The following is a 15,288-nucleotide window of genomic DNA, read 5'->3' as shown; positions in this document are numbered from 1 at the left end:
AAAAATACAACAAGAAAATTACCAGGTTTACAGATTAGTAGAGCTCCAATCAATCCAGTGTGGAAATCTTTTATTACATCTATATCAGAAGAATAGATGTAGGTCAGGCATTGAGGATCAGATGTTGATGGTCCCATTTCTTCTGTGATATTCCATGTATATGTATGTTCTTGGTTTGGTAGAATGGGTTCCTTTATGTCTTCAAAGTATAATCTGTTATTCTGGAAGAATTCTAAACAAACACAAAAATCAATGTTGTTACTTCTTATTCTGTGGAAAAAGTTAAAAATCACAACACCGGGTTATCGTCCAACAGGTTTATTTGGAAGGACTAGCTTTCGGAGTGCTGTGGTCATCAGGTAGCTGTGGAGCAAGATCATAAGACAGAATTTATAGCAAAAGGTCACAGTGTCACGCATGCAACTGATGTGATACAGTGAACAAACCTAGATTGCTGTTAAGACTTCCATCTTTTAGAATGGGTTACAGGTTTCGGTTCATTAATATGTAAATTCCAGAAATTCTTTCAAAACATACTCTCGGGATAACTTAAGATTTTATAAAAAACAAAGTGACATCTCAGCTCAGACAATGCATTAATGGTGTGATGTTAGAGGTTAGGTGTCTATATCCCAATCTTGAGCCGGACTGGTTCTATTTCCAAAGAAGGAATTTATAAAATGTTACATGGATTGATTGCCAGCAGATTGTGCATTTTGAACAAAATAGAATATATTGGCAATTACCTCCACATCATATTCTGCAGAAAGCATCATGACAGAATTTGATAGCATTTTGAAAGATATGTCAAAATCACTTTGAATTTAACTTTCAAATATTGAAAGTTTTTTGAGGTCTGGATTATAATTAAGAATGGTATTTTAGGCATTATAAAGCAGAGAGAATTAGTTGTGATAGCTCAACTTTCTAAATTTGGTTCTCGCCACATAATGTAAGCAGGCGTTAAATTGAAGCTAATTAGAATTCATGAATAATCCAACTGCTGTCTTTAAAATTAATATCTGTTCATATTACTTTTAATCTGTGGTCTATTTCCAGCAAATTGCATATAACAACATACTTATCATGTCTGCAACATAATAAAATGCCACAAGGTACTTCATGGGAATACCATGAAAATAAACATGTTACTTAGTCACATAATGAAACATTGGCCTAGATTGGGATCCGATATATCGTCCGGCCAGCATCAGACAGGCTTGATGTTGAGGGTGGGTGAGTAGTTTGCATGGTAGGTGTGTAAGGAATAGGATAGACAGTACTGGAGGGGTTTGTGAGGTAAAGAAGGAGGCAGGAGGGTGACTAGAGGTGAGAGGAGCTAGATTGGTACGACTGATTGAGATTGTACAAAGACTCCTGTAACTGTGTGAGTGTGAATCAATAGCATATCAATTCAGAGCTGTGATCATTTACTCTACAGCATTTGGAACTGTCCATGTTTTGGACTGTAGTTCTAGATCTGGCTACCGCTAGAGTTCCTGTAGTTTCATTCTATACAGTCAATGTCTAACTTTCTACTCACCTCATTCTCGCAATCACCACCATGCCCAGTGTGACAGGGGAGGTGAGGAGCAGTTAAATTAAATATGGGTCATACCCTTACAAAATAGTGAGACACATATTTAACCAGACTTATTTGCACTTGTCCTGCTAGATGGCTCTAGTCAGATGTTTAGAAGGTGCTGTCTAAGGATCCCTGGTGAATTTCTGCAGCGCATCTTGTAGATGGTACATACTGCTGCTACTGATGTCACTGGTGGACAGAGTGAATGTTTGTGGAGGCAATACCCATGTGATGATCTGGATGGTGTCAGAAGGTGAATTATTCACTGCAGGATTCTGAGCTTCTGACTTGCTCCTGTAACTGCAGTATTTTTTATAAATATTTTTATTGAAACAAAAGGATTTTAGGTTTTTTACAAAATTACAAAACTAGTACACAAAATAGTATAACAACTTTATAATATAACAGCAACAATAGAAAAATAAACCAGACAATAAGCATGGTGGATTAGTGGTGCCGGAAGAGCACAGCAGTTCAGGCAGCATCCAACGAGCAGCGAAATCGACGTTTCGGGCTTTTGCCCGAAACGTCGATTTCGCTGCTCGTTGGATGCTGCCTGAACTGCTGTGCTCTTCCAGCACCACTAATCCAGTATTTGGTTTTCAGCATCTGCAGTCATTGTTTTTACCTAATAAGCATGGTGGCTCAGTGGTTAGCACTGTTGCCTCACAGTGCCAGAGATCTGGGTTCAATTCCCGCCTCAGGCAACTGTCTGTGTGGAGTTTGCACATTCGCCCAGTGTCTGCGTGGGTTACCTCCAGATGCTCCAGTTTCCTCCCACAGTCCAAAAATGTGCAGGTTAGGTGAATTGGCCATGCTAAATTGCCCGAAGTGTTAGGTGAAGGAGTAAATGTAGGGGAATGGGTCTGAGTGGGTTGCTCTTCAGCTTGTCAGTGTGGACTTGTTGGGCTGAAGGGCCTGTTTCCACACTATAAATAATGTAATCTAATCTAAACCAAACTACTACTCTACTCCACAGACTACCAAAACATAGAAAAGAACTCTATAAAATCTACAGTTCAATAAATAACCAAGGAGAAAGAAGCAAAATAAATAAACAGACAAAATAAAATTATACGAGTTATAACAAGGTAGCTTAAGTTACATTCAATTAAATTACTACACTCAGTGCAATCTCATCACAACTCTCCAACACTGGGAGCAGTAGTGAGTAGACCCGTATTTGTACAGGATTCTTCCTCTCAGGGGCCCCCAACCGACAGGCACAGTCCTCATGGCCAAACAAAGACCCTGGATAGTATAGCTGATATGGCTACATTGTTATAATTTAAAAAGGGCCGCTATATTCTATAGAACAATTCTGTTTTCTGGTGCACCATCCTCATAAGGAAGTTCAGGGGGATGTGTTTCATGACTATCCTATGCCATCCAGAGTCCTGGGGGATTTTCCGACACCAAGTTCATTAAAATGTTCTTCCTCATCAGAAAGAAAGGATATTAAACAATTTCTTCCCATGCACATCCAGGGAGGGAAGACCCACTGGGTCCAACCCAACCTCAGTTCCCAAAACCTTTGCCAAAGCACTTGCTATGTCATCCCAATTCCTGTGAATCTTGTGGCGTGACCACAAGCAATGAATAAGAGTACTAACCTCCACTTTGCACTTGGGACACATTGGGGATACTCCACACTTCGCAAGCCATTCTGGTGCCAAGTGGGCCCTATAAAGTACCTTTAGTTGAATAGCCTGAGTCCTGTTACAAATCGAGATCTTCCTAATATTTTCCTAGATGTCTTCCCACATCTCTAAAGAGATTTCCACCCCTAATTCTTGAATCCATATATAGCCTCTCCATGTCCTTTGCCACGTTACTACCTAGCACATGATGAAGAGAGCTAACCGAGGGGAGCCCGCTTACTGGAGCACTCTCCTCGCCTTGTCCGATTTGTAAGGGTTGACCATCAATGTGGTCTTTTTGTGTATGAAGTCTCTAACTTAGAAGTAACGGAAGAGATCCTTCCTAGGTAGCTCGAACTTCCGACACAGCTGTTCGAAGGAGACCATGACCTCCTCATCAAATAGATCACCCAAACAGGAGATTCCTCTAGACTTCCAAAACTTAAAGCCAGAGTCCATCAAATCTGGCTGAAATCCCAGCATTCTTACTATAGGAGCAAAAGGGGAAGTTTTTTGTAAATTGCCCTTGCCCTGCTGCATCATTCTCCATGCTTTAACTGCATTTAGGACAATCAAGTTTTTATAGTGATCCATAAGAGTTCTCATCTTGTCCATAAACAACAAGTTAATGAGGGGGCATTTTGTCTGGGAGGCCTCAATGTCTAACCAAATTGATCGCAGATCCCGACAGACCCATTCAGCCACATAGGATAACAAGGAACTCAGTTGGTTCTTCCTAAAATCTGGAAAATCTAGATCTAACCCCTCCCCCACTTTCTTGCGAAAGCTGCAATTTATCCAGCTTAATAAGAGGCTGTTGATGATAGACAATAGACAATAGGTGCAGGAGTAGGCCATTCTGCCCTTTGAGCCTGCACCCCCATTCAATATGATCATGGCTGATCATCCTTAATCAGTATCCTGTTCCTGCCTTATCTCCATAACCCTTGATTCCACTATCCTTGAGAGCTCTATCCGACTCTTTCTTAAATGAATCCAGAGACTGGGCCTCCACTGCCCTCTGGAGCAGAGCATTCCACACAGCCACCACTCTCTGGGTGAAGAAGTTTCTCCTCATCTCTGCCCTAAATGGTCTACCCCGTATTTTTAAGCTGTGTCCTCTGGTTCGGCACTCACCCATCAGCGGAAACATGTTTCCTGCCTCCAGAGTGTCCAATCCTTTAATAATCTTATATGTCTCAATCAGATCCCGTCTTAGTCTTCTAAATGCAAGGGTATACAAGCCCAGTCGCTCCAGTCTTTCAGCGTAAGGTAGTCCCACCATTCCAGGAATTATGCCAAATAAAAGATCCAAGCCAGCTATAAAGTCTGCACAGTGTTTGCCTTGGCAGCATCAAGGGGAACATTCTCATGGGATATAATAAGCAAGAAAGAATATTCATCTTAACCAAAGCTGTTCTGTCCAACCAAGATATTGCCTCCACCTTCTTCATTCTATCCTCACAGCCTTCCAACTGATGCAGCTCAAAATAAAGTTACTAAATGCTTCATTAATCTTTTTGGCATTGCAAGTCAGAGTACCTGCACTCTGTCTAATGGATGTAATAGATTGGGGAGCATTCTTCTTTCTGGCCAAGAACGCTAAATATCTACACGGCTTATCACCGTACTCAAATAATCTCTTTTTCGTAAAAGAGATTTGTCTCTTTGCTGTTTGGGTAAGTGCTGTATTCAAAGTGGCCCTAAGGGCTGTAATCTGCTGTATTTAGTTATAGACGGCCTATCAAAGTATGCTAGCTCAGCTTCCTTCAGTCAAGCCTCGAGCAGACGTTGCTGTTCTCCTCTCTTTCGTTTCTGGGTCACAGAGTAAGAAATAATCAGACCCCGCGCGTAGGCCTTGGCAGTCTTCCACATCACCGATGGGTTGCTGGCTGTACCTGAATTGATAGCCCAAAAAAATTTAAAGCCCTGCAAAAAATATTCTATAATCCTACTACCTTTCAGGAGGAAAGGGTCTATACGCCGATGCCGGGAATCTGCCTCACCACCTCTGGCCTTAACCTCCATATACACTGCCGCATGATCAGAAATGGCTATATTCCCTATTCTGTAGGACAGTACCGAGTTCAAAAAGGCCAAGGGGACAAAAAAACATGTCAATTCTGGTATTGCACTTACATGGATTAGAATAAAAGGTGAAATCCCTACCTTCAAGGTGAAGACATCGCCATTCATCTACCAACCCCAACTCCCTGGATTGCAGAGACATACCTGCAAGACCTCTAGGCATCCTGTCCACCTCGGAGTCAATAATATGGTTAAAGTCACCCCCTATAATTGTATGGCGCGCCCCAAGGGTCATCAATCTAGAGAGTGCATCCATTACGAATTTAAGGGGATGTGCCAGGGGGCAGTATACATTCAGAATCCCATACTCCTCTCCATGTCTTCAAGCTTTAAGTATTATGAATCGCCCAGACTCATCCTTTATTTGGGCTAGCATTTGAAACGGTAAGTTCTTCCAGATGAGAATAGCCACTCCTCTACTTTTGGAGTTAAAAGATTAGAAAAACACCTGGCCGAATCCTCCCTGTTGCAATTCAAATGCTCCTTATCAGTTAAGTGTGTCTCTTGTACATCGACCTTCTCTTTTCTAAGGCTTGACAGTATCTTTTTTCTCTTGATTGGTGAGTGACTCCCCTTAACATTCCAGGCGCACCATTTAAACGAATGGCTAGCCATGATTATCCGAAACAGTCGGAGAGCGCCCCCACCCAGGAGGAAGAACCCCACTCATAGCACATCAAGAGAGAATCATAAGCAGTTCTAATTGCAACTTCTAAAACTACTAAATCAAAACTACTAACAACTACTTCTACAACATAACAACATAAAACATAACTGAAAGGAGACTTTTCCCCTTGTCCACAGAGGGCGCTCATACCACCCTTTAATCCCACCATGACTCCTTCTAGCTGAACCCATGCCCCCACCCCAGACACCACCAAGTAAGAACAACAAACACCAGTATCTTATGACAAGAAAATAAACAGTGGGTACCCAACCCGCCCCTTCCATACTGTAACCCTAGGCACTCCTGGCAGAACAACAACATAAAAAGAAAATTATATAAAGTTGCAAGCCCTACATACATTAAAAGGGAAACCAAGATCACCCCCAACAATCAGGTAAACCAGGCAAATTACAGACAAAAGGGGCAGAATAAAATCATTGTCCAAATAATTCAGACCAATCAGTCTATTTTAGAGCATCCAAGAAGTCCTTTGCCTTTTCCGGTGAATCAAAGTTGAACACGAACCCTCTGTGGCTGAAACGCAGTATTGTTGGATATTTCATGGAGTCCTCTTGCAAATCACGACCAGGGAGAAGTCCTGAAAAAGCATAATTCTTGATCCTTTATATATCAGAGTCTGAGGATCCTTGCCCAGTGCTCTAGCGGCTTCCACCATCATTTGCTTGTCTCTGTAATGCTGGAGTTACACTAGGACCAGGCAGGGGCACTGGTTCGATCTGGGCCTGTGCACTGCGATCCGGCGGGCCTGCTCGACCACACTTGGCCTACCTCAGCCTTAGAAGCTGTGGGAGCCATTGCTCCAGAAAGTTGTCGAGGTGGACTTCTTCCTCCCAGCAACCGGATGTTCTTCTGATCACCTCGCTTTTTGAGGTCGCCAACCTGCTCCTTCAAGTCCTGAACCCAGCTCACTGAAGCCATGACCCATTGCTCCCCTTACACCCCACCCCCCTCCCCACCCCCCCAAACATGCTGCTTGAGACTCTGAATCTCCAGATCATGCTTCTGCAGCATGACCGACATCGATTCCCACCTGGCCCAGGTCTCCTCCATCAACGCATCAATCTTCTCTCAGAGTTTTATAAACGCCGAGATCAAACTCTGCTCTGCAGGTGAGTCCTCCAGGGTGGCTATGGAGGCCAACGCTGCGGCCACGAATGCACCCGTTGCTGCAGGGCAGTCCCTGCCTGATGCGAGCTCCATGGTCCTTGCCCCTTCGTCATTTCTAAACTGCACCAAGCTGTTCAGAACTGTTGCAAAATAAGCCTAAGAGTCAGGAAAAAAACTGTTTTTAACAAATTAAACAGTGAAGGGAGGGTGAGTGCCCCACTTTGTCTGGGTTCTGGGGCAGAGCTCAGCAAAATCAGACCTACTGGATTGGCGCCATCTTGAATTCCCTGCAGTATTTTTGTGGCTGGTCTACCTCAGTTTCTGGTCAGTGGTGATCCCAGGATCTTAATAGTGGGGATGTCTGAAATGGCAACATTGCCAATTATCTTCCTTTGTATAAGCTCCAACCAGTGAACCCAATTCGCATTGACTTTAGTTTCCCTAGAACTTCTTCATGCCACATTTGGTCAAATGTGACCCCGAAATCAAGAGCAGTCATTCTCATCTCACCTCTGGCATTTAGCTCTTTGTCCACGTTTGAACTGTGGCTGTAGTGAGGCCTGGAGCTGATTGGACCCAGAGGACCCCAAAATGGATGCCACTGAACAGGTTGTTACTGAGCAAGTGCTGCTTGATAACATTGTTGTTGGCACATTACTGATCATTTTGCTGATGATTGAGATTAAACTGATCAGACAACAATTAGCTGGGTTAGATTTGTCCTGTTTTTTGTGAACACGACATTCCTGGATAATTTATCACATTGCCGGGTAGATGCCATTGTTGTTGCTGTATTGGAGAGGCTTGGGTGCAAAATGTTCTGGAGCACACATCTTCAATACTATTGTAGGAATGTTGTCAGTGTCCGTAGCCTTTGTAGTATTCAGTGTCTCTAATTAGTCCTTGATATTATATGGAGTGAATCGAATTTGCTGAAGACTGGCAACTGTGATGGGGGACTACTGGAGGAGGTTGGGATGAATTAATGAGTAGACACTTCTGACTGAAGATTGTCGCAAATACTACAGCCCCATCTTTTGCACCATTATGCTGATCTCCCAAATCTTTGCGAATTAGGAAAAAAGATTGAATGATGTGGATGATTGAAATCAGAACCAAAAACAGAAATTGCTGGAAAAAATACTCAGCAGGTCTGGCAGCATCATAGATTCATAATCATACAGCATAGAAACAGAACCTTTGGTCCAACCAGTCCATGCTGACTATAATCTCAAATTAAGCTATTCCCACCTGCCTGTTCCTGGCCCATATCCCTTCCAACCTTTCCTGTTCAAGTACTTCCTCAAATGTCTTTTAATCATTGTAATTGTACCCACATCCACCACTTCCCCTCGAAATTCCCCACACAAACAACCCTCTATATAAAAGATTTGCTTCCATATCTTTGTTTTAGAGCTCTCTCCTCTCATCTTAAAAATGTTCCCCCAGTCTTGAAATTCCCTATCCTAGGAGAAAGACAACTACCTTGAACTCTATCCATACCGCTCATTATTTTATAAACTTCTATAAGGTTGCCTCTCAACCTCCTACATTCCAGTGAAAAAAATTACAGCTTATCCAGCCTTTTTTGGAACCTTCCGTACCCAATAACATCCTGGTAAATTTCTTCACAAATATTCCAATCTCGATGGAGAGAAAGCAGAATTAAAGTTTTGGATCCAGTTTCAGGTCAGGTTCTGAAGGGTCCCTGGTCCTGAAACATTAACTCTGCTTTCTCTCCATTGAGGATTAGGATATTTGTGAAGGCGTCTCCCCCAGTCAGATGTGTTGGAATTGTGCAGCTTAGGTCTGATCTATTGTTCATAGAGTTATTTAGCCCTGTCTATCACTTGCTGCTTATATCACACCAGGTGTGGTGGTGATTGTCAGGATGAAGCGAGTGGAAAGTTAAACATTAACGATGGTGTCGAACCCCATACATCAGGCATGAAGCTACAGGTACTCTGGCCGCAGCCAGATCTAGAACCATGGTCCACAACATGGGCAGGCCTGGATGCTGTTGAGAAAACAATCACAGCTCTGAATTAACATGCTATCAGTTTGCACTCGCACAGCTACAGCAGCCTTTGTACAAGATCAATCAATCAGTTTACTGTGCACTTCTCTTGAATCTTTTTTGTGCTTGCTTTGAAGTGAAAATGACTGTTCATTATCTGCAGTGTTTGGTAGGCTGCCAGTGGATATGTGGGAACTGTAAAGACCCACTTGCACCCAGAGGGTTGCTGCAAATTGGACAGGCTGCTGGAGAAATCTTCAAGATGTCCCTGCAGCGCATCCTTTGTTCACCATGACATCAGACCTCAGATTCAAACTCCTACACAGGAGAGATACTTTGGGAAGAAAGTGTCAGGCATGCTGCTTACATTACCAGCCCAAATTGGTTTCTTTTATTTCAATATGATGTGAATGCTGAGGTGGGGAACTCCAGTGAGCTCCTCAGTGTCTGGTATTTTGTCCTGCCATCTGATCTTCAGGAGCTTCCAAAGACAGCTCAAATGAAAGTGGTTGAGCATCTTGGCACAACATTGGTACCCCTAGTCCAAGTCTCAAATACATAATGCAGAGTAGGCAAGACTATTGCTCTCTAGATCTTCAGTTTATAACTAGATTCATTTCAGACTGATGTTCAAAGTTTCCTGATGAAGGGCTTATGCCTAAAACATCGATTCTCCTGCTGCTCAGATGCTGCCTGACTGGCTGTGCTTTCTCAGCACAACACTCTCGAGTCTGATCTCCAGCATCTGCAGTCCTCACTTTCTCCTAGTTGATTATAACCTTATTGTGAAGCCTCTTACAAGGATTCCTACCTTGAAGAAGTTCTCTTCCTCCCTCTACAAGGATCTCAGTGAGACTCTCTCTCACTGCACTCCCCAGGTCATCTCCTCTGCCCTGAAGCTCTTCAGCCACATCCTGAAGCAGACTCACTACCACAGCCACATCTCCTTCCTCAGTGCCTGCCTATGGAACTGATTCCTAATGAACAGCTTATGCCCAAAACATCAATTCTCCAGCACCTCAGATGCTGAGAGACCTGTTTTCCAGCACCACACTCTCGACTGATGTTCAAAGTTTGTAAACCAAATCGCCACTAGCCAGTTTACCATAGAAGCTCATTTTATACAATTTGGCAGTGGTGTTGAATCTTCAGAGTGGGCTGTCAGATTTTCTAGATTCCCTTTATGCTCTAAGTAAACCTATTATTTGTATATGATATCTGCTCAATTATATTTTAAACAAAATTTACACAGAAGATCTATTAGGAAATGTCATAAAGGTTAACAAAAATCTTCCAATTAACAATTAACAGGTTTGCGAATGTATTGATGTTTCCTGACATAACCCTGGTCTGACACATACAATTCTGTTAAATATTAAACAGGTTATCTATACTTAAATAACTTACCCTGAGCTGCAAAAACAGATTAAACAACTATAATGCATAGAGTCACAATCTGCAATGAAAGCCTAATGTTTATCAGGTACCTACATGACAACTTTAAACATCAATAGATCTGTTTCTAACAACATTTATGCTAAAATCGACTTAACTGTCAAACTTATTCTATGTACTCGTATCTCTGCACTGGGTTTTAAGTATTGTAATTTGGTGCGTCAACTCATGTCAATTTCTTAATTCTTTCATGGGATGTGGGTATTACTGTTTAGATCAGAATGGTGCTGTAAAAGCACAGCAGGTCAGGCAGCATCCGAGGAGCAGGAAAATCATGGAGGGACTACCTGGTCAGGTCCACGCCGCCCAACAAACCACCCTCCCATCCTGGCAACCTCCCCTGCCACTGCAGGAATTGCAAAACCTGCATCCACACCTCCTCCCTCACCACTATCCAAGGCCCCAAAGGAGCCTTCCACATCCATGAAAGTTTTGCCTGTACATCCTCCAATATCATTTATTGCATCCGTTGCTCCCGATGCGGTCTCCTCTACATTGGGGAGACTGGACGCCTCCCAGCAGAGCGTTTTGGGGAACATCTTCGGGACACTCGCATCAATCAACCCCACCATCCCGTGGCCCAACATTTCAACTCCCCCTCCCGCTCTGCCAAGGACATGCAGGTTCTGGGCCTCCTCCACTGCCGCTCCCTCACCACCCGACGCCTGGAGGAAGAACACCTCATCTTCCACCTCGGAACACTTCAACCCCAGGGCATCAATGTGGACTTCAACAGTTTCCTCATTTCCCCTCCCCCCCACCTTATTCCAGTTCCAACCTTCTAGCTCAGCACTGTCCCCATGAACTGTCCTACCTGCCTATCTCCCTTCCCACCTATCCACTCCACCCTCCCCTCTGACCTATCACCTCCATCCCCACCCCCATTCACCTATTGTATTCTTTGCTACCTTCTCCCCAGCCCAACCCCCCCCCCATTTCTCTCTCCACCCTGGAGGCTTCCTCAAGGGTTTTTGCCCAAAACGTCAATTTTCCTGCTCCTCGGACGCTGCCTGACCTGTTGTGCTTTTCCAGCACCATTCTGACCTAAACTCTGGTTTCCCAGTATCTGCAGTCCTCACTTTTGCCTTGTGGCTATCACTGGCCAGGCCAACATTTATTGGCTATCTCTAATTTCCCTGTGGTAATGAACGATTGCAGTCCATCTGGTGGAAGTACTATTAGGAAGGAAGTTCCAAGGTTTTGACGCAAAGACACTAAAGGAACAATGATATTGTGTGTAGCTTGGAGAGGAACTTGCAGGTGGTGATGGTCCTATGTTGACTTTGCTGTTCTAGATGGTCAATGGTAATTTAAATTTGACATTGTGTTCATGACCAGTTGAAAAAGGCTGTCTCCAACATTAAAGTTTCATAGTATGATGACAATTACTGCAATTAGAGTTTGAAAAGATCCAATTTGATTCTCTGATTGAAGCAGGAGCCAACTTTCATATCAATGTTTGGGAAAAAAATATACAGGTTGCTCTGCTATAACGCGTGTTTCATCAGCATGAATGGGTTATAATGTGATTAATGAATAGTGGACGTTGTTTGGATAAGACAAACTTTCTACTGAACAGGTATAGTAATTTTCTATTAGCAAACTTCTACAGCACCATTTTCTATAGTGGTTTTTCATAGTGTGAGGCTGCAGAGGAACACTAATGCTGCGTTATGGTAGAATGACCTGTAGCACTGATGTGTTAAAAATCTAATCAATATCAAAAGCTAATATGCTTCAAATAAACAAAATCAATTTTGTTTTTATACATAGATGGGTTAACTCCAGGAAAGGTAAGAGAGATAGGCAGTTAGTACAGGAGTCTTCTGTGGCTATCCCCATCTCAAACAAATATGCTGTTTTGGAAAATGTAGTGGGTGATCAATTCACAGGGGAACGTAGCAGGAACTGCCAAGTTTCTGATATTGAGACTGGCTGTAATGCAATGAGAGGTAGGTCTGGTTCCAACAGAATCTTCCTGAAGAAGGGCTTATGCCCAAAACGTCGATTCTCCTGCTCCTTGGATGCTGCCTGACCTGCTGCGCTTTTCCAGTAATAAATTAAACTGCATTTATTTCAATGCAAAGGGCCTAACAGGGAAGGCAGATGAATTCAGGGCATGGTTAGGAACATGGGACTGGGATATCATAGCAATTACAGATACATGGCTCAGGATGGAGAGGACTAACAGCTTAATGTTTCAGGATACAACTGCTACAGGAAGGATAGAAAGGGAGGCAAGAGGGGAGGGGGAGCCGCGTTTTTGCTAAGGGATAGCATTACAGCTGTGTTGAGGGAGGATATTCCCGGAAATACATCCAGGGAAGTTATTTGGGTGGAACTGATAAATAAGAAAGGGATGATCACCTTATTAGGATTGTATTACAGACCCCCTAATAGTCAGAAAGAAGTTGAGAAACAAACTTGTAAGGAGATCTCAGTTATTTGTAAGAATAATAGGGTGGTTATGGTAGGGGATTTTAACTTTCCAAATATAGACTGGGACTGCCATAGTGTTAAGGGTTTAGATGGAGAGGAATTTGTTAAGTGTGTACAAGACAATTTTCTGATTCAGTATGTGGATGTACCTACTAGAGAAGGTGCAAAACATGATATACTCTTGGGAAATAAGGCAGGGCAGGTGACAGGTGTCAGTGGGGGAGCACTTTGGGGCCAGCGACCATAATTCTATTAGATTTAAAATAGGGATGGAAAAAGATACACCAGGTCTAAAAGTTGAAGTTCTAAATTGGAGAAAGGCCAATTTTGATGGTCTTAGGCAAGAACTTTCAAAAGTTGATTGAGGGCAGATGTTTGCAGGTAAATGGACAGCTGGAAAATGGGAAGCCTTCAGAAATGAGATAACGAGAATCCAGAGAAAGTAGATTCCTGTCAGGGTGAAAGGAAAGGCTGGTAGGTGTAGGGAATGCTGGATGACTAAAGAAATTGAGGGTTTGGTTAAGAAAAAGAAGGAAGCATATGTCAGGTATAGACAGGATAGATCGAGTGAATCCTGAGAAGAGTATAAAGAAAGTAGAAGAATACTTAAGAGGGAAATCAGGAGGGCAAAACGGGGACATGAGATAGCGTTGGCAAATAAAATTAAGGAGAATCCAAAGGGTTTTTACAAATACATTAAGGACAAAAGGGTAAATAGGGAGAGAATTGGGCCCCTCAAAGGTCAGCAAGACGGCCTTTGTGTGGAGCTGCAGAAAATGGGGGAGATACTAAATGAGTATATTGCTGTGGAAAAGGACATGGAAGATATAGAATGTAGGGAAATAGATGGTGACATCTTGCAAAATGTCCATATTACAGAGAAGGAAGTGCTGGATGTCTTGAAATGCATAAAGGTGGATAAATCTCCAGGACCTGATCAGGTGTTCCCTTCTGTGGGAAGCTAGGGAAGTGATTGCTGGACCTCTTGCTGAGATATTTGTATCATCGATAGTCACAGGTGAGGTGCCGGAAGACTGGAGGTTGGCTAACGTGGTGCCACTGTTTAAGAAGGGTGGTAAGGACAAGCCAGGGAACTATAGACCAGTGAGCCTGATGTCGGTGGTGGGAAAGTTGTTAAAGGGGATCCTGAGGGACAGGATGTACATGAGTTTGGAAAGGCAAGGACTGATTCGGGATAGTCAACATGGCTTTGTGTGTGGGAAATCATGTCTCACAAACTTGATTGAGTTTTTTGAAGAAGTAACAAAGGGAATTGATGAGGGCAGAGCAGTAGAAGTGATCTATATGGACTTAAATAAGGTGTTCGACAAGGTTACCATGGGAGACTGGTTAGCAAGTATAGATCTCACGGAATACAGGGAGAACTAGCCATTTGGATACAGAACTGGGTGGTGGTGGAGAGTTGTTTTTCAGACTGGAGGCCTGTGACCAGTGGAGTGCCACAAGGATCGGTGCTGGATCCACTACTTTTCGTAATTTATATAAATGATTTGGATGTGAGCATAAGAGGTATAGTTAGTAAGTTTACAGATGACACCAAAATTGGAGGTGTAGTGGACAGTGAAGAAGGTTACCTCAGATTACAACAGGATCTCGATCAAATGGGCCAATGGGCTGAGAAGTGGCAGATGGAGTTTAATTCAGATAAATGCGAGGTGTTGCATTTTGGGAAAGCAAATCTTAGCAGGACTTATACACTTAATGATAAAGTCCTAGGGAATGTTGCTGAACAAAGAGACCTTGGAGTGCAGGTTCATAGCTTCTTGACAGTGAATTCGCAGGTAGATAGGATAGTGAAGAAGGCATTTGATATGCTTTCCTTTATTGGTCAGAGTATTGAGTACAGGAATTGGGAGGTCATGTTGCGGCTGTACAGGACATTGGTTAGGCCACTGTTGGAATATTGCATGCACATCTGGTCTCCTTCCTATCGGAAAGACGTTGTGAAACTTGAAAAGATTCAGAAAAGATTTACAAGGATGTTGCCAGGGTTGGAGGATTTGAACTACTGTGAGAGGCTGAGCAGGTTGGGGCTGTTTTCTCTGGAGTGTTGGAGGCTGAGGGGTGACCTTCTAGAGGTTTACAAAATTATGAGGGGCATGGATAGGATAAATAGACAAAGTCTTTTCTCTGGGGTTGGGGGAGTCCAGAACTAGAGGGCATAAGTTTAGGGTGAGAGGGGAAAGATATAAAAGAGACCTAAGGGGCAGCATTTTCATGCAAAGGGTGGTATGTGTATAGGATGAGC

At 43.1% G+C, this 15,288-nt stretch overlaps 1 protein-coding gene across 1 annotated transcript in view; it reads right to left on the bottom strand.

Annotated features, from left to right (window-relative positions):
• The window catches only part of f5 (coagulation factor V), a 118,998-nt gene that overhangs the window by 90,823 nt on the left and 12,887 nt on the right, over nt 1-15,288 (bottom strand). The window contains exon 4 of the mRNA XM_072585179.1: nt 23-232. Coding sequence (XP_072441280.1) covers nt 23-232 — 210 coding nt within the window. The remainder of the gene's footprint in view (nt 1-22; nt 233-15,288) is intronic.

The sequence above is a fragment of the Chiloscyllium punctatum genome, chromosome 15 (assembly GCF_047496795.1).
Source record: "Chiloscyllium punctatum isolate Juve2018m chromosome 15, sChiPun1.3, whole genome shotgun sequence".
Lineage (NCBI taxonomy): Eukaryota > Metazoa > Chordata > Chondrichthyes > Orectolobiformes > Hemiscylliidae > Chiloscyllium > Chiloscyllium punctatum.
The sequence above is the reverse complement of the archived record's forward strand: the minus strand, read 5'-3'. Positions and strand labels throughout refer to the sequence as shown.